This window comes from Macrotis lagotis, chromosome 5 (genome assembly GCF_037893015.1).
Source record: "Macrotis lagotis isolate mMagLag1 chromosome 5, bilby.v1.9.chrom.fasta, whole genome shotgun sequence".
Lineage (NCBI taxonomy): Eukaryota > Metazoa > Chordata > Mammalia > Peramelemorphia > Peramelidae > Macrotis > Macrotis lagotis.
The window spans coordinates 108,271,578-108,294,701 of record NC_133662.1 but is presented as its reverse complement, the minus strand read 5'-3'; the positions used below and the strand labels follow the sequence as shown (position 1 = coordinate 108,294,701).

The following is a 23,124-nucleotide window of genomic DNA, read 5'->3' as shown; positions in this document are numbered from 1 at the left end:
ACAAATATATTCAAAATTCAAAAATATAACAAAGTAGGTTTGGAGGAGAAAGAGAAGTAGAAACTGAAAATATCAGAGTCAGCTTTTTGGCACTTAAACTTAGTTTTGAACAAAGGTAGGGATTCTAAATAATAGAAGAGAGTTTACATGACAGTTTGCAAAGCAAACAGACCAATTTAGCTATTAGGCAGAATGCATGATGTTAAGTAGTGTGTAGTAAGTCTGAAAAGGTAGGGTGGAGACAGATAGTGAAGGCTGTTAAGTGAAAAAATGAAGGAATATGTCTTTTCTCCTAAAACTAATTGTGAATTTCTCAAGAAAGGGAATGACAATGTCCAGATCTGTGCTTAAAGAATATTAATTTAGTACCAGTATGCATAAAGAATATTAATTTAGTACCAGAATGGATTAGAGAGGGTAGGTGATAGAGGCAATGAAGTCAGGGACACCAATTAGGGGCATTACAGTAATCCAGAAGTGATTAGATTTTGAATTAAGGCAGTGGCCATAAGAGTGGGAAGAAATGGATAAGCATGAGAGGTGTTGTTGAAGTAATATCTGTAAGATATGTCAACCAACTGTATAAAGGTAGTAAGGGAAAGTTACAATTTGAAGATGACTCAGAAATTGCAAACTAGAGTGACCAGAAGGATAGTAACATCCTCCAAAAAATAAGGAAGATAGGAAAAGGGAGAGGTTAATGAGTTGTTTTGAGATGACTACATGATGCAGCTTGCTCTCTGCTAATAGTTTTAGATTCATAAGTTCATAGAACTATTTATTGACTGAATGGTGGAATTAATGAGATTACTAGCCCAACCAATGATGCCACAATCTAATCTTGGTTCTGTTATTGCTCTGGATTAGTAACCTCATTGATTAGATTTTGGCATTCCTATCCTCCAAGATTTTACAATCCTTTTCATGAAGACCTATAAACTTTAAACTTCCAACTCATTAAAATATTACTTCTCTTCTAAAGATTCTTTTTCTTTTCCTTGATGAAAGCTTGTTACAACTTAACAGGTCAAATTTCCAAATATCCACACAAGGATTAACTTCATAACAGATTCTTTGTAAGCAGGACAGCTTCAGAAGCACCTTTCTGAACAATCCAACAACCTTGAATGACTATCCCAGACTGTCCCAGAATCATCTGCCTCCCCAAAGATAGGATAGTGTTGGACCAATGCCAAACCTGTCACTGAAGCTTAATGAAGTTACATTGTGTATTACTTTATATTTTTAATTAAATGTATCATTGCTCCTCTTCATGAGTGAGAATAATTGAACTAACTGTAATTACTTTCTCTTGGCCCTATCCAGGTTTGCATTTTTGATAGGATCTGACCAGAATAAAAAAAGAATGGACTGAAACACACACCCTTGCCCTAAGGCTGCCCTTCTTTCCCAAGTCAGACCACAATCTAAATAGTACACACTACATCATCTTCTTAATAATGAACATTAGGAATAGTTGTTGCTTCAAATAAGATAAATGACTCTTTGGAGAAAACTGTGACAAAATGATAAATATCTCTTCTCTCAAAGATCATACTCAGCCTCTAAAGACCCTTACTCATAGGGCAACCTTCAATGAATTCTGGGGTACTACTAAATAGCTTATGTGTAACTTTGGGAAAGTCACAATCTTTCTTGACCTCAGTTACCCCATTTGTCAAATAAAGTGTTGGGCTGGAGTGATATTTTAAGTCTTTTCTAGCTCTAAATCTATTATCCTAATGATCTCTGTCTCTCTTCCAATCAATATGTCACTAACTAATTTTCTTATTCAAATGATCACTTCTCCTACAAACGACATCTTTGGATTAAGTCAAATTAAAGACCACTGATTTAGGAGCCAGAGGACCTGGATTTCTTTCCCACTTCTGAATCTTACTTCCTAGGAGACATTGGGAAAGTCACTTAACTCTCTAGGCTTTATTATAAAATGATTTAAATGACTTGAGATCCCTTGTAGTCTACAGACATGCTCTTAGGATCCCTAAGTAGGTATCTCACATCAACTAAGCTGTTTCTTCCCTTTTTTTCACATCTAGAATTACTAACACACTCATGTCATGTTTGAAGTTTTGCAAAGTATTTTAATGCCCCTTATGACTTCATCAATATTTTATTTATTTTTTTTTTGCAAGGCAATGGGGTTAAGTGGCTTGCCCAAGGCCACACGGATAGGTAATTATTAAGTGCCTGGGATCGGATTTGAATCCAGGTACTCCTGACTCCAGGGCTGGTGCTTTATCCACTGCGCCACCTAGCCACCCCTGACTTTGTCAATACTTTCATATGTTGTAAACCTCCCAATGAACTCATGAGTCCTCAGTGCACAATTTAGGTTCTATCTGTTGCTTGTAGTCTCAGATGCTAATACCATTGGTAGGCTCACATCAAAGTAGTTAGTCTTAAAATCTAGGACTATGCTGGGAAATAAAACTTAACAACATGCCCTCATTTTCCTTCCTCTCCAACACACTCACTCACTCTCTCTCTCTCTCTCAAAAGAGAGAGAGAGAGAGAGAGAGAGAGAGAGAGAGAGAGAAAGATACATATATGAACTAGTTTTGCATACTTTTAGTTTTGGATAATTTTTCATAATTGACAATAAATGTTTGCCAAGTAAGATGAACAACAACAAATCAGCAATCTCCAGTTTTCCAAGTTTCTTATAATGAGTCCCATTTTTACTTTGACCCAGCTGCTTTTGCCATTTCTAATCATTCATCTTAGCTATATTTGAAATCCTATATAAAGGAATACTTCATTTTAATTAGGACATATTAAGCTGGAGAGCCTTCAGAGGAGGGTGACTAAGGATAGCAAAGGGATTAGAGATCATGGCATATGGGAAATAGTTGAAGGAATTTGTAATGAAGAGGTCACAGATATTTACTAACAGGATGACCCTGGGCACATCATTTAACTTCAGTCTGCTTTAGTTTTTTTATCTTTTAAATGGGACCAATCAGCCTCCCAAAGTTATATAAGGATCAAATAATATAATATTTGCAAACTTTAAATTGGTATATAAATCCTTGTTACTATTATGAAAGGAAAAACTTTCTGACATTTAGAATCATCCAACAATGGAATGGCCTGATTTAGGAAATAATAGTCTCTTCCCCTCCCCCACATAGAAGTCTTCAAAAAAAAACAACTGAAGGACCATTTCTGGGGAATATTCTAGAAAGTATTCCTCTTCAGATAGGAGTTAATGTGATGGCCTTTTAGATGCTATGATTCTATCTCCCTAACCTTATTTTGGCTAGAACTATTGATGTATTTTTATTTTATTTGAATAGATATCTATAAAAAATTGAGTTTCTAGATACCAAGTAAATGAGAACTAAGGATTACACAATATAAGAACCTGCTCTTGAGTAAGCAAATCCTTTATTTTGATCATTCACTTATTTTCCATACCCTAAAATTTTTGACACCAACATTTTAATTTTCCCATAAACACCTTAAGAAGTGATTACAGTTAGAAATCAGTTTTCTCAAACATTCTTGTTGGAAAACAAGATTTGAAGTCCTGTCACAGACTTAGCAATAGATTTACCCATTTCTTTGAATAATCTTAAATAATTCCATCACAATAGTTTAGAAGAAAAAGTTTTATAGTTATCACAGTGGTTCTATAAACTGAACAAATATTGCAGATTTATCACAGAATAGTAAGTAAATTGACAGCAAAACGTATTAATGTGTAAATTAACATGACAGGTGGCTCAAAGGAAAGTGAATTGGGTTTAAAGCCAGGAAAACCTGAGTTCAACTTTAACCTCAGACTCTGGCTAAGTCACTTAACTTCTAATTGCCTCAGTTTCCTCATCTGTAAAATGGGGATAATAATAGTGCCTGTGTCCCAAAATTGCCATGAGGATCAAATGAAATATTAGTAAATATTTTTAGCACAATGCCTAACTCATAGCAGACATTTAATAAATGCTTTTTCCCTTTCCCTCCACTGTGAGACATATAGTAGGTCCTATAAAAATGCTATTTCCTTCCCCTTCTCCCATTTTCTCCACGTGCTGTTCAAGATGACTGCTCGGCTCTGTTCCAATTCAAAAATTCTGTAATCCAGTGGGAAAATATTCCCTGTCCCTCCTCAAATCATGCATATATGTACATAAAAATGAATATATGAACATAAAGAGGTTAGCATATTAACCTCTTCATATTAGTCTCCCCATAGAATATAAGCTCCAGGAGACAAAGAATTATTTCATTTTTTTTTGCTTTTTATCCCCAGCACCAAATATAGTTATCTTCCATATAGTAAATATTTAATAAATGTCTACTGAACAACATTCTATCATGGAAAGATTAATAAGGGCTTTCTGGCACTAAGAAGTTTAATATTTTGGAGATTTAGCCACAAACAAATATCCTTTCCCTTTTAATTTTTCATTTTGCAGATGACTTACAATGATACTACTTGTCAGTCTTCTAATATTAATTTAAATACCAATAAGAATCATTTTAATTGCAGGTCTAAAGGTTCAAAGAAAAGCTGTGTGGGATAGTGGTGAGAGCTATGGATCAGGAGTTAAGTTGACTTGTATCCAAATCCTGCTTTAGACATTCAGTGGCTGTGTGATGAAAGGAAGATTACTTAAATTCTGTCTCATTTTATATAGAAGATACCTAATGACACCAATTTGAATGGGTTTATGGTAGGTTCAAATAAAGTAATATTAATAAAGTGCTTTGCAAACCCTAAAGCTCTACATGTTAGTTATTATTATTATTATTATTACTATTATTGCTATATTGACTTAAACTCATTATTCCTACAAAAAGAAAGATTCAGAAATTCTAATCCTCTTTTGCAAAGGACAAAAGTAAGATGTCTAGAAGGGTTAATTAGCAACAGAGAAATGTGTTGGAGTCTGAAAGAGAAATGCTGTAATGCATGAGAAAAACAATCTTTAATGTCATCAATACAGATCCTCTATTTTGAAAAAATCAATAATTTTTAAGTTAAATATGTCCCTTTTTCTCCAATCAGATGCAATTACATATTTTAGAAATAAGTTTCATTTTTTTATAGCAGCAAATGTCTAGTATCCTATAAAATTAATCTTTTAACTCAGTCTAATAAAGCATGTAGGGATAGGAAGAACACCGCATATTCACTAACCTTATGTTTTGTTCTAAGTCAAAAAATGAATTAAACAGAAAATTCATTAGTGTCTGAATTTATTATAGGAACTGCCCTGTTGTGAACCCTTAACTATAGTGGACTAATGAGCTAGCATTCTACCACGGAAAGATTAATAAAGGCTTTCTGGCGCTGAGAGATTTAACATTTTGAGGATCTGGTCACAAACAGATATCCTTTCCCTTTTAATTTTTCATTTTACAGATGACTTATATTGCTACTATTTGTCAGCATTAGCATCCTAATTTTTTAAGAGAAATCTTATTTCTTTAAATTAGTGTTATTCTTTTTTAAAATTCATAGTAGAAAAAAAATTCCCACTAAAACTATGCTTTCAGAATTTTGTCTTCCTTGAGTAAAATTCTCTCAGATACCTACCTGGCAGTATGAGAAAGCTACCAAGCCTCTAAAGAAAAGAGTCTGGTCATGTGTCCCTTAGCAATGAAAAGACAATACAGAATCAGGTAGACTAATTTTGGAACACTGACTTTCTCCATCCTTTGGTATTGTCTTTGTTTAAAAGTGCCATTTAACAAGAGTATTTGGCATAATGTAACACTGTTGCAAACATCTTCACTGAATTCCCTGAACAATTGATTTCTCTATTCATGCTTATAGGACTAAAATTATCTGACCCTATTTACAAAAGATACAAAACTGATGTATACCCTTCAAAGACAATTGAGAGACATTTTATTGCCTTGTTTGCAGATCCATCCTGGCTGTGGATTACAACAAAGGGTATTTTCTCCCTTGTGAGTTTTCACTGATGAAATAGACGTAGTGGGAAACTATAGCATCCTGTTATTTATTGGATATTAATCTGAAATGATATGAACCGAGATCAAAGGGGCACAGGTCCAAAGAATAGTTTATACACTGCTTGCTTGTCTACACTAAGTCAGTCCAGAGGCAATATGACGAGAAAACATACATAAGCATGGATGTGTAAATGAATTATAGATTAATTTTCTGAAGGAATTTTTTTGAGACTTAGGGTCATTGTGTTTCTGAATCTCAGAAACTGATGGAATAGACATCCTGGATGCAAATCTCCAAGTTTATTACACCAAAATCCCTAAAGCACCTAAATGCATACCACCTGCCCCTCTTGAGAGGGCATTCAAGTAAGCATTCAATATTTTTATAGAGCTGTCTGATCAAAAATAAAATAACCACAGGAAGATATTCACAGTAAAATAGAACATTGTTTCTTCCTTGGTGACTCTGCAAAGTTCACCCCCCCCATAGGACATTATTTCCTTCTTGGTCATTCTGAAAAGGTTGCCCATACATATAAATTATGCCTTCTCATTTCTCTAGTGTTCATTACTAAGGTGTGATCACACCTTCCCTTTTAAATCAGATGGAACAGGTTTCTTTTGGATTAACTCAACCCATCTTATGTGAAAAGAATATAGAAAGGAATGATTACATAATTCTTTTGTTGCACAGTTGGTATGCAAATGAAAACCCTGTTACTGGCAAGGTGAGAGATGTGGCAGTGCAGGTGTCTGGAAGAAGGAGGACACATCAGATAATTAGATTTCTTCTTGGCAATTTGTTTGACTGAAATTCTCACTACCCAAACAGACAGCCCAAGTATAAACCCCAAGCAAGCACATTTATCATCCTACATAATATTGACCAACATACAATGTGGCTGACGCAGCCTGACACTGTGGTTAAGGGCAAAGGGAAACCTGCCTTTTGGATAGATTGAATAAACTCTGACCAATGAGAGGAGAGAGGGGGAAAAAACAATTTCAATTTATGGCACTAAATAGCCACAGATGGTTGGTAAGATACCTACTGTGCCTGAAAGCTAATGAGCTCGCACGTATGCCAACAGCCACTAGGCATCCCATGGTGACCCCATTCAGGTTTCAGATCCTGCTGCCACATCAGAGTCTACTTCCACTCCAATAAAACCAACCATAAATGGATCTTTAACATAGGTAGGTACTAGAGTTGTTTCAGGTTTTCAGTCATCCTCTCTTCATTAACTTCAAAATCAAATTTAGTTTTTTAAATCTATTCTGGGTAGTGGTGAAATTTGCACAATGTCTGGTCTCATTTCCTTTAAAAGAAGAATATACCCATTTATAATGGAATATCAATATTGTAAAAGCAATTTTGAAAAATTAAAGAATTTTGATTAATGCATTGGACTAATTAATAACCAAAACAAGACACCTTTTTGGACATGGCCAATAAAAGAATGTCTTATTTGATTACTTAAAAGAATTTTATGGTGGAAATGTGAGTGAGGGTAATGGGATTAAAAAAACACTGATGTTTGATAATTGAAAAAGAATTAATTTTAAAAATAAAGGATATCCTATATATATCAAAAGAAAAATAAAGATGAACCCTATGAAAAACAAAGTAATTAGCCATCTTTTTGCCATAACTTTAGCAGTCCCTCTATCTTTAATCTCTCCTCTGATACAGGTGGGGACAATTCTCAAGATTCTGTAGATCTTTCAATCAAGAACTTCCAGGTATTCTTAGGGTGTCTTGAGTCTCATAAACATGGATTGAAATGCTTGTCTTTCCATCAGAAATGTGCTTACAAAGGTATAGTCCCATCTCATACATATGCTATTGCTTATCCTGCTTGGCCATTTGTAGGAACTCATCAATATTCCATTAAATATTTCAACACACCAGAGAATGAGAGAGCAGGTGGGTTTGTTATTTTTTTCACACTAGAGCCTCCTTAGGACTCCTTTGTTATAACCAACAGGGAATTGAGACACTGGTTTACTTATAGGACTAAGGCCCCATACTAAAATGCAAGGCAACCCACTGACTTTAATGTAAGTCTCGAAAGCCAAACTAATCCTATCCTAACAGGACAGCCAGAATGACCACCAGCATTCACTACAACCTCAACAGGCATCTAATTAAAACAAGATAAATCAAAAGGGAAAATATTGACTCCCTTAGAAACACTTATAAATGTGGCAAAGCTTCCTTTAAAACAAGAAGCCAAAATGGGACTGGTAGCTTGAATGTCAGGGGACATTAATTGTGTCTAATCTTTTGAAGCCATTTTCCAAACTTATATGAATGATAGTCATTTTGCAAATTAAATTTTGCAGGTGTTGGAGGAGAAAAAGGCAGCAGACAGATTTTTGTCATTACTCATTGGCTTAACTAGGAAATCGTTAAATATTTCTACTGCACTGCTAGGTTGTATAATTAAGCCTGAAATGAAGAAAACTTAGCCCATTAAGTTTTCAGTTTTAATATCAAAGAGCAATATTCTATATCTAGCTACAAAATAAGCAATATGACATATATTAATTAGAAAGGTGTTCTTCCAGAGATGTCTCCTCTAGATTCATTATTCAACTTCATATTCATGAACTAGTTTTTATTTCATTTTTACATAGTTTAAAAGTAAAAGAAGGAATTGTTTAACATATTGTTATGTGGTAGGTTACACTTATGCTAATAATCATTACAATTGAAGCCAAGCATTATGGCATCATTTGCAAATGCTGACTCTAATCACCTGAAAGAAAAAAAAATTTAAATATGCAATTTTGCCGCCATTGAGTCAGCTGCTTAACAGACACCTTTTTCCCCCTACCATGATGGCCAGTTGGAAAAAGAAAGAAAGCTAAAAGTGAGTTTATTCACTTTTCCCAAAAGTGAATCGATCTGAATTAAATTGAACTTATTTAACTTCTGGGAAAAGAAAAGGTAAGATACAGTTGTGTGATACTATAGTCCACTTATCAGAGAGGTAGCAATCAATTTTGTCTCCAGGAAGTAGAAAAAACCAGAAAAGAGACAGGAAACATAGTGATTTCTAAAACTGATAGAGAAGCTATCAAATTATTGATTCAAAAAACTACTACATCAGTAGCCTAAGCAAAAAAATAAATAAATAAAACAATTATCCTTTATGACTCAAGCATCTATTTACCTTGTTTATGACCTCAAGTTTGTATTTGTGGAAATTAGTTCAGATAACGAAAATACAAACTGTTCTCTCTTGACAATTTCTCTAATTGTGCAGTCATGCAAACTAGTAATAAGACTGAATACAGGATATTTGAAAATTACCACCACCTCTGTCCAAAAGTCACTTGTGCCTCTTTTCTTTAGAGGCAACAAGTTGAAATAAATTCTAAGAAGACTACCTGGACTGAAGTTTTTCTAGGTTCTTTTCTATTTATGGCCAATTTTTTTTAAAAAAAAGAAATTCTGTCTCTAATAATATGGATATAATGAAATTGACACCCTTGAATACTTAGTACTGAAAAGCAAGGCATCCACAAAAGTTTAATTGTTTTGTTGAACTACAGTTTCCAAAATTAAATCATAGACTGAACTATTTAAGGATTCAGATACTATATAATGAAATTATGAATCAATATAACCCTTTTTTAAGATCCAATATCCTGAAACATGCAAGCTAGTAATTAAACTTCTAACTATATGCAGTCGTGATTCTTGGGTCCATTTTAGCAAAGTATTAAGAATAAGGATTTAGCATACAGCCTGAACATTTGTGATAAACCAAACGACTCCAAACCTAAACCATCTGAATAATGCCACAAGAAAGGGGGAGGGAGTGTGTGGATGGATAATACTATCACCTCCAAATGCCATTGCAGTAAAGGATTAACTCATTGCATTGGTTTGTGAGAAAATTGCATGGGCATGTGTGTATGTACACCCACATATATATGTATATATTCTATATTGTTTGTAATACATAGAGATTGTCTCTAAGTTAATCAGAAACAATAATCCAAGAATGATAGGTTCATACAAATGAAATTTATTTAAAGGAGGGAATTTTCAGTTGGCCTTTGTTTTGAGTGTTCAGAAAAATCAGCTTTTGCCCATAAAACTAAGCATTTATGAAAAAAGCATGGTGGGAAGCTGCAGGAACAGCTGTCTAATTTACATTCACAAATGCAGGTGTTGTTCATACACAAAACAGAGGTCAGCTGAAAAATCTGGCTCCTAATTAGCTACCTTTTCTGGCAGAATTTTTCTTAGTGAAGTTCTGTGTATTATTTAGGTTCAAATTAGAGGCTTTTTTAGATCCTACCATGCTATCAATGGTAGGAAACTGCCCATCTTTGTGAATCATAATTTATAACACTTTTAATTTCACATGTTTTATCTATATTACACCTAAGGCAAAATCTTATTCTACGGACAGGTTGTTTGATTTGGTTTTTTTTTTCTTTTTCTTCTTCAGTGAGTAACTGATATCTATTAGTAAAGGAAAATGTTTTTTTCCTAGCTATGGGGTAGAATTTTGCCCCTCCCACTCTGGTTTTAAAATTGAGAAAATCTGCAATCATAATTGGGGCTTCTTTTCAACTTTTGGAAATGATGCAAGATTTAAGTGCTCTGTCTGCTATTGTTTCAATAGAGGGAAGCCCCAGAGCTTATTACAGCACTTCTTAGAAATGACAGAACAGGGAACAGTGTCTAATACAATCCATTAGGAAACCCAAGCCTTAAATCAAGTGACCACAGAGCCCTCTCAGTTAACAGAAATGCAGCAGCTGTACATATTTACTGTAACACAATGCTATATTGTTGCAGAGATAACGCTGTTTTAAAAAAAATGAATCTAGCATGTGACATGTGACCAGCTTTCTCCTCAATGTGCAAAATGAGAAGGTGTAGAGTGGTATTACTTTTGAAATACATAAATAAGCATTAGGATCATAGAGAAGACAGGTATTATGTGCTGCTAAATTTGTAGAATCCTTTTTGGAGGTCACTAGGGTAGAAGAAAACCAAGACAACTCTTGGCTTTTGCTACCACTTTGAAGACCTATACTAATCACTATTTGCCAGAAATGATACATCAGCACCTGCCTATCCCTTCTAGTATTTGTCCTAATTCAATAGCATTTCTACATATATACAAAATGGTACTTATGATTGATCATCACAGTTCACCATAAATCAAGAACACAGGATGTGAAAAATGAATTCAGATCTATGCTAAATTTTATAATTGCTAGTGATGATGCCTTGTGACTTTCTGTTGAATAATATGAATTGCTTTTCCTCCAAAGAACTCAAAAGATTGAGGTAAACATGCTATTGGTGGAGACTTCCAGATGAGTTTCTAGCATCTTCCTAATCTTATTTTACCTGCCTATCCTCATCTATGTAATTTGTCTCAAGCAGTACATCAAGATCCCAAGGCCCTTCAGATTTACAAAAAAGAAAAAGAAAATATTCTATATTGGACCATATGGAGAAAAGATGGGGTGATTCCTGCTGTTTTCACCATCACATTCTTGACAATGACCAATGAGAATCATGATTTCTCCAAAGTATTCATTTTAGTCTACATCACCTCCAATATACCCTATATTTCTTTTATATAAACATAGTTGTTAACATCTTATTTCCCCATTAGATTATGAGCTCCTTGAGGGCCCAAGTTGTTTTTGCTTTTCTTTGTATCTCCAGGGTCTGCCACAGAGTAAGCATTTAATAAATAATTGTTGACTTGTTGACTTGTTAACTACATTCAGGAAATCATTTTTTTCCAAATGAATGCCAAGGAACTTCTCTCTCTCTGTATCCCCACTGCCCATTGACTTCTGACCAAAGAGGGCAGAAGTTCAATCTGATGAGTTTTGAAAGGCGATTCCAATGGATTTCCTTATTGACCTCCCTATTCCAATGAAGAGTATGAGCTTGCTTCTCAAAGATGCATACTAAAATGGTACTCCATGGACATGTGTAGCCCAATTCTTTAGGCATTATGTTTTAGGGCAGAATGATGTGACCCAAATTGGCAAAGGAGGTTGATATTTTACTGCAGTAAAGTTCCTTAAAAGGGAGTGATCCCCTAATTAGAAATTCAGAATTGCAATAGAAAATCTCTTTAACTTTTTTAGAGGACAGAATTTGATCCTGAATTACTGAAATGACAATGCTTAGCAAAATGTGGAAGATTTTATAAATTAAGAAGGCTTTATAGATCAATAGAAAAATAGTCAAGAGCTTGCAATATTTTTCAGTAATTAGTGGTGAAATGCCAAGGTTCTTCAGACTCAGAAATTAGATTGTGTGTGTATGTGTGTGTGTGTGTGTGTGTGTGTGTATGTATGAGTGTGTGTGTGTGAATATGTGTATGTTAAGAGAAATACCATGAATTCAGTTACACATAAACAGTGGTTTAAAATATTCTAACAATGCATTTTTCTGTCCTGGGATATCTTTTTCCCCCTAATTTATGGTTACTTTGCTTTTGGAATCCAAATGCATATATCATGTAACTATTTCATGGTTTAGCAGTATTAATAATGTTTAACAATTATTAGAATGGCTCTTACTATGATAGAAGCCTGGGGCATGTCCATCAAACCTCAGGTATAAAATCAGAGAGTCAGAATTTGGAAAGAAGAAACAAAATGTTCCTATCTGGGGGGTTTATTTTTAAATAGTCAAAGGCATTATTACATGGGTTAGGAACCCAATGCCTTATTCTGCATGAGAACTCTTCATGGACTATCTTTTTATGTGTAGGATATCTTGTCTGAACCCTCTAAAGTCAAAATAGTATTCTGGTTTGGTTTATGATACCTACTTACTGTGTCCTTATTAAGTTCATCCACCCTCACATGACTCAAACAACAAGGCAGAAAGTGAAGAATAGGTTAGTAAAGATTGCTTTACCCAATAAAGTTAAAAATGAGAGAGAGCAAGAACAGGAGGAAGAGCAAGTGTAGGGGGGAGAGAGAGAGAGAGAGAGAGAGAGAGAGAGAGAGAGAGAGAGAGAGAGAGAGAGAGCGAGAGCCCCCCCAAAAAAGTACACAATATTTTCAAAAACTAACAAACACTAGCATACTAACTAGCTCGTGTTTTAGACTTGACTTGCGTCAGCTCTATGGTTCTTTCTATGGTTCTCTTACCTTGTTCCTCTTGAAGTATGCTCTTCGGCAAGCTGCAAAGCACTTCTCACTGCAGAAGCTTTTCACCTCACTTCCCATACTCAGGGAATATCGCTTGATTCCCACTTTCTGGCACCAGGCACACATTATTTGTACATTTGACACATCATCTTCTATAACAAAAGTATAAGAAAAATGTTGACATCAGAAGCAAACAATCCATCAGACTTACATACACACACACACACACACACACACACACACACACACACCCCTAAACCTAACAAAAGTGAATGGGGACATATGATACTTTGGCTTTACTAGCCTCACAATTTTCTCAGTGCAAGATGGCTCCTAGCTGCATAAGCTTAGGAGATTTTCATGCTCCTAGGTTGCTGGAAGAGATGGCTTGCATACAAAACAGAGCATGACAAAAAAAAAAACTGGAAGGTCCTAGAGGAGGGAGAGGTTAGCCTGGTTTAAGATACCTCCCTCTGCTCCTCAAAACTAGCCTCGAAATTAATGAAGCTTGAAAAGTAACCCCAATCCTAATAGGGCATTGCTTGATCTGAAATATTCTGCCTATCATTTCCTCACCAAATGCAAAAGGCATTATCTACAAAGCATAGCTTTGGAGTAACATTAACTGTATGCTTCTCTGAGTTGTAAGGAACCAAGGGAATGTTCTCTTTCCAAGTGAATATTCATTCCCAAATGTGCAATATTCCCAGTTACTATAGAAGAGCTTTGACAGATTTCTGCATTTAGCAACAGGAGAAAAGATCTAAGTGGTCATATCCTGGATATGTAAACACTTCCTAATAATTAAAATGTCATACACACTTGGTTTTCTAAATAAGCTATGAAATGTACAATCTTTTGGTACTGGTTTCTCTGTATGCAAATTAGCTTTAATATTGTCTATTAACTTGATCACTTTTTCCTCTCTTCAGTGGAGGGGTGGTGATCATATAGTCCATAAGGACTGAGGTCATAAGACCTTATAGAATCCTTTTCTAACTTAATTTCCTGGCTCTCTTTTGGTGTACATGTTCTTTGTCTATGAAAATTAAATTAAAAAGAAAACTCGAACATTAAAACCAGGTAAAGCTTTTCTGACTTTACTAAGTAAAATATTTCTCAATCACAGAAGGTTCTGCTCCATTTTGAGTTCCCCCACCAATTGATGGTAGACAAGATTACATGCTGTTATAAACAAGCTCTTGTCTTCCTGTATGGAATCATTTTAAAGGGATAAATCAGAGCCCTTCCTATGGATTTGAACTACATTACAGGATCCCTAACTATCTCTGGCATTCTCTGATGTCTGGTTTCTAAGCAAAATCCCCCCCAAAGACTAATTGCTAAAGCAGTCCTTAGTCCATGAGTTGTTGACACATTCATGGTTCAGAGAGTCTGTCACACAGTCATCTCATTTCCTTCTGAGAGATTTGTTTTGAGGCATTGCTGTCAGCAGCCTGCAAAATTAGAAGCAAACTAATTTGTTGTGCAGCAATATTGCTTTTTTTCTTGAATATCATAACTCAGAATAGCATGCTATATTTTATTCACCTTAATGGAATAAATATTGTCAGTTTAATGGATTTTTATTCTACAAATTATATGGTGCAATTTATAGTTACGAATCAAATGTACACAGACAAAAAACTGACCTTTACTTTTTAATCAGACTTCTTTTATAACTTATACCTTTCTTTAATTGGAACTAAATATAACCTCAAATTTAATGCTCCAAACACTGTATTTTATAATTTATTTGTTCAAAGTTTTACATATATGCATATATTTCAAAATATAACATATATTTACATATTAGATATAATATCCATAGCATACAAAATTCCCAAAATACCCTGATTTACCTTAGAGTAGATTGAGGAGGTTTTTTAAATTTAATTTTAGTAATTAAATTTTTAAATAGCCAGTCTTCATTCCCAAAAGAACATGACTAACTAACATCATCCGTTGCTTTATTTTTAATTTCCCCCATTAATTAAACACATTTCAAATCCTGGATTCCTGAAAAAAGAAGATGGCACAGTAGAACGTTTCACAAATGATCCAGTGGCAATAATCTCAGTGTAGATGAAACCTGAAAGGAAAAATCGAACTGGGGAAATCAGTTGGCATCACAGTTCAGTGAGGAAAGCACACTTTGAGAATATCTCACTAATTAGGTTCCATTCCTTGCTTCCCTCTTTAAAGAAGATTCTGAAGCCAAGCACAGCATTCTGAATCACTGTTATTTATTTAGCAGTACAGAATTGAACTGAGAAGAAAAAGTATAGTGGGCAAAATTGCAGGAAGGCCAAGTATTGAGGCTTACACAAACTGAAACATATGAAAGATTGCTGGCTCCAAGAATTTAGTTTGGTTTCCCTCCCCCATGCCCCTCAATGCATCATCATCAAATATAAGTATTGTTCATTCAAACTGTCATTCTACTTAAGGGGAAACTTTCTGACAATAAGCCTAGTGATTGAACAAGGAAGGTGTTATAAAAAAAAAAAAGACTGTTTTGCAAACGAGCCCCATTGCAGGCCAACAATATAGTAAAATGCAGCCAAAGAAATTGTGTGATTTCTTTTTCTTTATTCAACAGTTGAATGGTGGTTAGCATTTGTCTTGATAAGTTGGCATTCTTATAAGTTTTTTACAGAATTCAATTTCAGAAAGGCACCATCTTGGAAAACAGTCAACAGCTTTTATTTTTTTTTAATTTTTAGTCAGAAAGCTTATCAATTACTATTGACCCCCCCCACCAAAACAAAAATAATTCCATAAAAGGTTTATTTCAAAAATTTCAGCTAACATCTTTCAGAGATCTCTTAGTTTTCTGCATAGCTCCATAAATTAACACTAGTTAGTAAACAAAGAAAGTAGATGTGATTTATTTCCAGATTAATTTTCTCCTGTTCCTCCATAAGTTACACCCTACTCCACCACCATCACCTCATACATGAAAGTATACAAATCATAACTACTCCACAATCAAGGGGTTGCCAAGAAGGTCCCCTGGAGGAGGCATAAAAACAGAATGAACATGGATACTAAGGGAAGTAGATTTTGATTATCTTAATTTTTCTAAGTTTAAACTAAGTAGATAGCTTTTCTTTTTGTTTCCCTTAAAAAAAATTCCAACAAAGGAAAACTGATAATCCTTTAACTATACCTGTACCTAAAGGCTATGCCATTACAAGTGGTTAGGGGTGTTTTCAAAGACAATTTCAGAAAATGGACTTAAGCTCTACTACTCTTTATACTAGCCAGCACATTTTTATAATGAAAAATGCAACAAATATAGAATGTTTACAACATTAAGTCATGCTCCCAAAGGGAACAGTTTGTGTAATAGGAAAAAAATTATCACAATATAATAACTAAATATGCCATCAGTCTAAAGGATGCTTCAAGTAATCATCTAAAATTTGTGCAACCTCTCTAGGTCTTAATTAAGCAGAATGTTTAAAGCTGTTTTTCTTTTCTTTTTTCCCAATTTCATGTTTAAAGTACTACTGAAATTTTTACAACTTTAAATCTCCAAGAGGAGAAATTTAGTAAATAATGACCAACATTTCTGGCCAACATTTTATTCTGGTTCAGGTTCAAAGAGAAGAAGATATTTAGATGGGGCATGATTGCCATCTTCAAATATCAGGTAGAGCAGAAATAGGACTAAATAATAAAAGTTAGATAAGCAGATTTCAACTAAATATAAGAAATAATTTCCTAACAATTAGAATTATGCAAATTTGGGGTGGTAAGTGGTAAGTTCTCCATCACCAGAGGCTGAGTAGCCAGTTGTCAGTAGAGTTGCTTCCTTCAAGGAGGAAAGACTTCTGCTTCTAGTACAACTTTAAAAATCTCTTCTGGTACTAAGATTCTAGGATGCTGTGAGAATTTTCTTCATTCTGATAGAAGTCTGATAAGACTGTGTCAGTTGTGTCTGAAAGCTCAAGACTGCTTATGAAATCTCCTTATCTAGGTTTTCTAAAGAAAACCATGGACAATGAAGCATCTTTCTGGAATGGGAAAAGGAATAAAAAATGAAAACTCTGATTCACATCACCAGATATTAAAAGAAAGCAATTGGTCTTTATAGAAAGCAAGCAGTTAGCCTTCTGCTATGGAAAGGAAAATAAAAATACCCTGTCTTTTTCATTTTCCAAGGAAGATTTCATGGTAATCTGTCTGTGGGGAATCTCAGAAAATATTTGCTATAGAAGATGCTATCTTCTAAAAGACATGTAGTATGAATGAATTTGAATAACATTTTTGAAAACCAAATGATCTTTTAAAAATAATTTACAAAGCGGCTTTAGTTGTAGTCTTGATCATCCCCAGTGGAGTGAAACTAGGTTGTATTCAATCTAGCTTTCATGCTTGGAGGCTCACACATATGCAGTTTAGGATCTGATGTTAAATTTTCCTTTGAATCCTTCTGGTGATGACTTAATTTAAAAAAAAAAAAACCTCAAGACCCCTGTAAGAAGCCCTTGTGATGGCCTTCCTGGAACTTCTACATGATCAACAGTGGTCTAGAAATATATATATACCAGGAATAATTGACAGGGTTTCTAGACCATTTTTTACATTTAACATAGTAATTCATAAAAATGGTAATGATAATATTGTAACTAGCCTTAATAATTTCCTATTATTGTGCAGCACTATCTTTAACATTCTACAAATATTATCTCATTTTATCCTTGTAAGAATCCTGGGAGGTAGGTGCTATTATTATCCCTAGTTTTTACAGATAAGGAAACTGAAGCAGATGGAAGTAAACGTTTGAAGCTAAATTTGAACTCAGTTGGGTCTGACTACAGGACCAATTCTCTATACACTGAACCACTATTTCAATCCTATGCCTTGCAATTAAGAACTAACAGGCAAATGAAGACTGTGATTCTGTATCAATTTACACCAAGAAAAACAAAGATGCTAACAAGATAAGAATTTTTCTTACAGACCTGAGAACTGTCACAGAGGGGCCATAGTTTATCCACTGACATTTTGATAAACTCTCCTGGACCATAACAATAAGTTCCTAATATGTCTTCCTGGCCTCATCTGTTAAATCTTCTAATCTTTCTCAACAGCTAGAAAAAGTTTTCTTTTATAGATATCTGGCCCTCTCACTCTTCTACCCAAAAAAACTTCAATGGCCTCTGGTCATCTCCCCAGTAAAGTTCAAATTCCTTAACCTGATGTTCAAGGTACTCCACAGACAAGGTCCACCTTACTTTCTAGTTGTTTTTTTTTCATATTGCAACATTTCCTGTACTCTATACTTCAGACAAACTGAAAAATTTTCTCTCCCACCAATGTGCCTGAATTCTTCCTCTTTATGTTTCAACTAGTGGTCTCTTCTATGCCTGCAATATCCCGCCCCCTTCACCAATTAAATTCTACCCAAGTCCAACTCAAATGCCACCTCTCCTATGACACTTTACTGAATCTCTTTACCCCTTACACTTCTCACAAGTAACATTCTTCCCCTTGAAGCATCATATAGTAATTTACTGAATCACTGAAAGAAAAATTATTTATTAAGTGCTTACTTTTGTTTTTTGTATGGCAAGGCAATCAGGGTTAAGTGACTATTACAGGGTCATACAGCTAGTATGTATCTGAGGCAGGATTTGAACTCAGGTCCTCCTGACTCCAGGGCCTGTGCTCTATTAATCCAACACCTAGCTATCCCAATCCTCACTTCTTGCTAGATACTACAAAATCAAAGAAGCAAAACCTGCTAATACATTATAAGGCTCAGGAAGGGAGATTTTGTCTGGTTAATCAGGGATGATGACCTCATCCGTAAGGCAAATAATTGGCATACCTTTTTCCTTTAGAGACTTGAAAACTTACCATATATTACTATATATAATTACATTTATCTGTGTTTGTATTTTTTCTCATCCTAGACTAGAAGCTGGATGAAGGCCAAGATTGACTTCTATGAATTTTATATCGCCCCCGAACAGAGCAGGATGAGCATAATAAATATTATCTCAATTAAGGAACAAATGAATGAGTGAGTGAGTGAATCAAGTGGAAATTCAAATTTAAAATGTCAACATGCCTTTGAAGAGAATGTTAAAGTAAGATGTTTAGTAAATATGTGTTGATTGATTGATTAATTGGGGTAGGATGCTTAGTAAATATGTGTTGATTGATTGATTGAGGGGGAAAGATATATTTGAGGTCTACAAAGCATATCTTTAATGACTCTGTGACTAAGAAAATTGAACCTGTTGAATGGATCACATCTGATTTGTATTAATATCATCTATGAGACATACTTGACATGAAGTGAAAAGTCAGGCTCATCATCCAAGGTCAATAATTCATTCAGTCATCTGTTTATAAAACATTGAAGCACAAAATTAAATGAGATAATTTATGTAAAATGCTTTGTAATATTAAGGTATATATATAAATATATATAAATTATTAGTTTATGCCACTATTATTGTGACTACCATTATTTATATAAGGTTCAGTAGCATAGCTATGAGAAACAGAATGGTGCCCTTGACACCAGAACAATAGCAAATGCAACTACAGCTGTATTTCATAATATGCACAATGGATGACAGTTGAACATAAACATAAAGCCTTTACCCTGGTGGCTATCTTTAGGATTTTATCTCATGGATGGCATCTCTGTCAACATCTGAATGAAATACATGATTTAAAGCTGGAAGGGACCCAGATATCTTTTGGTCCAACTTCTCTCATTTTACAGATGAGGAAACTGAGGCCCAGTAAGGAAAATTTACTTTTTCCAAGGTCACTTAGGGCATGGCTGAGATTTGAACCTGGATCCTCTCATCCAATTCCACAAGTCAAAATTTCTTCTTTTAGTTTAAGTTTTCTTATTATTATTCAGTCACATCTAACTCCTTGCAACCCTATTTGGAGGTTTTCTTGGCAAGGATACTGAAGAAGTTTGCCATTTCCTTCTCCAGATCATTTTGCAGATGAGGAAACTAATGCAAACAGGGTTAAATGACTTGTCCAATGTCACAGAGCTAGGAAGTACCTGAGGCCAGATTTGAGCTCAGAAAGATAAATCTTCCTGCCTCCAGACCTAGTGCTCTATCTACTGGACTATCTATGGCTGTTGTTGAGGCTTCAACAACTGAGTGACTTCTTGTTAAAATGAAAATATTGTCTTCTCACTACCCAAAGAAGGAATGGTCATAACATGAACTTTTAAGTCACAAAAATTGATTTAATAAATATTTATCATGATTTACATTTTATTATAAATTAGTTTATCAGATTTTTTCCCCTAACAGGTCTTTTTAGAGCTAAGTGAATGGGCAGAATGTCAAAAAATCAAATGCCCAAGGGCATAAGGAATAAATTGTGAGAGTGTAAGCAGTTGAGCATCTTCCACCTCTCAATTCTGCCTTTGGTAAATAGTTTTAGTGGGAAGAAACTAGACATAAAGTACTTCGGTGGCAAAAAAAAAAAAAAAAAACACCAGTTAAATCAGACCAGAATAAATATTTGTTGGGCAACTACCCTATACAAAAGGGCTATATGAGCTATGAAGCAAGCACTAAGAAATGAGAATAGCACAAAGGACAGGGGAATCACAGAGGGTGCTTTTTTTTAAAAAAATAAAAATTGATGAGCAATCCCATGAGACAAAGAGGCAGGCTCTTCCAATCAGCATCCAAGACCTTTAAAGTATACAAAGCATTTTTTTTCACAGTTATTCTGTGAGGTTGGCTGTGCAAGTATTATTCTCATTTTACAGGTGAAGAAACTGAGGATCAGAAAGATAGGGTTGTCTAAGAGTAAGGAACAAAGCCATGATCCAAACCCAGTTGTTCTGATGCCAATCTCAGTGCATTTTTCACTATACCACATTGCCTCTAAATTAACCATAGATTTGACCTCAGAGTGGTCAGTTAAATTTATTTCCATTGCACTGTCAAAGACAGTGCTCTGTGTCTTGTTTATTTGTGCTACCTGCCTTAAGAAGGACCAGGCAAGAGAATATGAATGGATAAATCCAACTACTTTTGGAATGAGATAATTCACAAGAAAGTAGAAGTATATCATAATAAGTTGTAATTTCTTTCATTCATTCCCTTCTTTCAATTCACGAAGCTACAATTCTAGTTCAGGATTTCAATTCCTCCTCTCCCCCATAAAAACTACTGTAATCATCTCTCAATTGCTCTTCCTGAATTCACTCAATCACTTCTCCCACTCATCTTCCATATAATAACCAAAGTAATATTCCTAATTTACAGGTCTGACCACATTATTCCCCTGTTCAAGAAGCTTTAGTGGCTCCCTATTGTCTCAAGAATAAAGTACAAATTCCCCCATTGTCTTTGAAAGAGCTTCATGATCTTACTTCAACCTCCCATTCTAGAATGATTTTAAATTACTCCTTTTCCTACTTTCTACTTTATAAACTGGACTGCCTGCCATTCCTCATACCCACATTCCATCTCCCATCTTCTTGTCTTTGCACTGGGCATCCCCCATGCCTTGAATATTTGCCCTCCTAATCTCTACCCATTATAATATAATCCTTAACTCTCTTCAAGGCTTAGCTCAAATGCCACTTTTACAAGATATCTTTCTTGACTCCCCTAGTTATTTGTGTTCCTCCAAACCCCAAGTGACTTTGTATTTCTTTTGTATATATACCATTTCACTTGTCTGCCTTAAATGTTATTTTCCCTAGTATCATGTAGACTTCTTGAGGCCAAGGACTGTTTTAAATTTGTCTTTGTATTCTCTGTGTATGATTTTATAAATTTTCTGAATGTTTTAAGTTACTAATAATCATGGTGACAGTAAGATGCCTTATAAATTCAAGACAACTGAAGTGACATTCTTGTATACTGCTCTTTATCAGGAATACTCATTTCGTCCTCTGAATTTGGTTGGTTTGCCAAGAGTAATGGTGACCTCAAAAGTCTTTGAATACCCACATACTGCTTGCCATCTCAGTATGTGCAGGAGCAGTAGAAGGGAGAGAATTTGAAACTCAAATTAAAAAATAAATAAATTCTTGAATAAAATAAAAAATAAAAAATTTTATTTTGTTTTTTAAAGTCACAAAGGGGAACATAACAAACTACAATTATCCCTTTCACATCACAGACTGCTCCCATCATGATTTTGATATATATCATAGACTGACATAAGATTCACTGCCCTAGATGCCTCAATTCAGGGATCTCCCTGCTTTTCAAGTTAAAGAAAGTCCTACAGGAAGCTGATGAGAATGAAAGCTAGCTTACGAAAATTTGGTACCCAAATGTCATCCTCTTGCTGAGTCTGCTCTAAAAGACAGTTCCAAGTTCTATCAGTTCTACCAATAGAATGATGCTGGCTTTATTACTCCTTGTTCAGAAAGAACACATAATAGAAGAAATAAGGAGATGTAAAAACACTGCCTGCCTCTACCACCACTATCACCAGAGTCCATGATAAGGGAATACAAGAGGAGATATTTATAAAGTTCTATATGAAAAAACCAATAGTTTGTAAAGAAAAGGAATCAGCAATTGAAGACTGTAAAGTCTATTCAAGCATAAGCTCTAGCCAACACAGTGATTTATACAGCATAGGTGCTTACTAAATCTTAATGAATAAATTAATTATGAATTTAGACTTTGACTCCAGCACATTATCTACCAGGATTCAGAGGTAGGAGAACAGTTAACTCATGTCAAATGCAACTACCTCTCAACTTTTAGGGAAATTTTATAACTAAGAGTTTGGTACCAATTCCAAATGAATCATCTTGAGGTTCAGACCCACCCTCATACTGTCATCACTAGGAGGTACAAGAAGTTATGGACTAACTTCTATCTTTAAATTCTATAACTTTAGATAAGTAACCAGTTGACTTCAGCACCTGAATTGGCAGATTTCACACTGAGGACCTTTCTCTAGTGCAAGAGTCTTTGACTTGGTGTCTGTGAACCTTTAAAAAAGTTAACAATTATATTTCAGAATAACTGGTTTTCTTTG

The 23,124-nt window shown here is 34.7% G+C and overlaps 1 protein-coding gene across 4 annotated transcripts in view; it reads right to left on the bottom strand.

Moving 5' to 3' along the window:
- The window catches only part of SOBP (sine oculis binding protein homolog), a 232,902-nt gene that overhangs the window by 151,231 nt on the left and 58,547 nt on the right, over positions 1-23,124 (bottom strand). For 3 of the 4 annotated variants that reach the window (XR_012468508.1, XM_074187282.1, XM_074187283.1), the window contains exon 4: positions 13,108-13,259. Coding sequence is in view for 3 of the 4 variants with exons in the window: in XM_074187282.1 (XP_074043383.1) it covers positions 13,108-13,259 (152 nt within the window). In the remaining variant the exon portion in view is untranslated. Of the gene's footprint in view, positions 1-13,107; positions 13,260-19,412; positions 19,470-23,124 lie in introns of all 4 variants that reach the window. The other variant, XM_074187284.1, reaches the window with a different exon arrangement.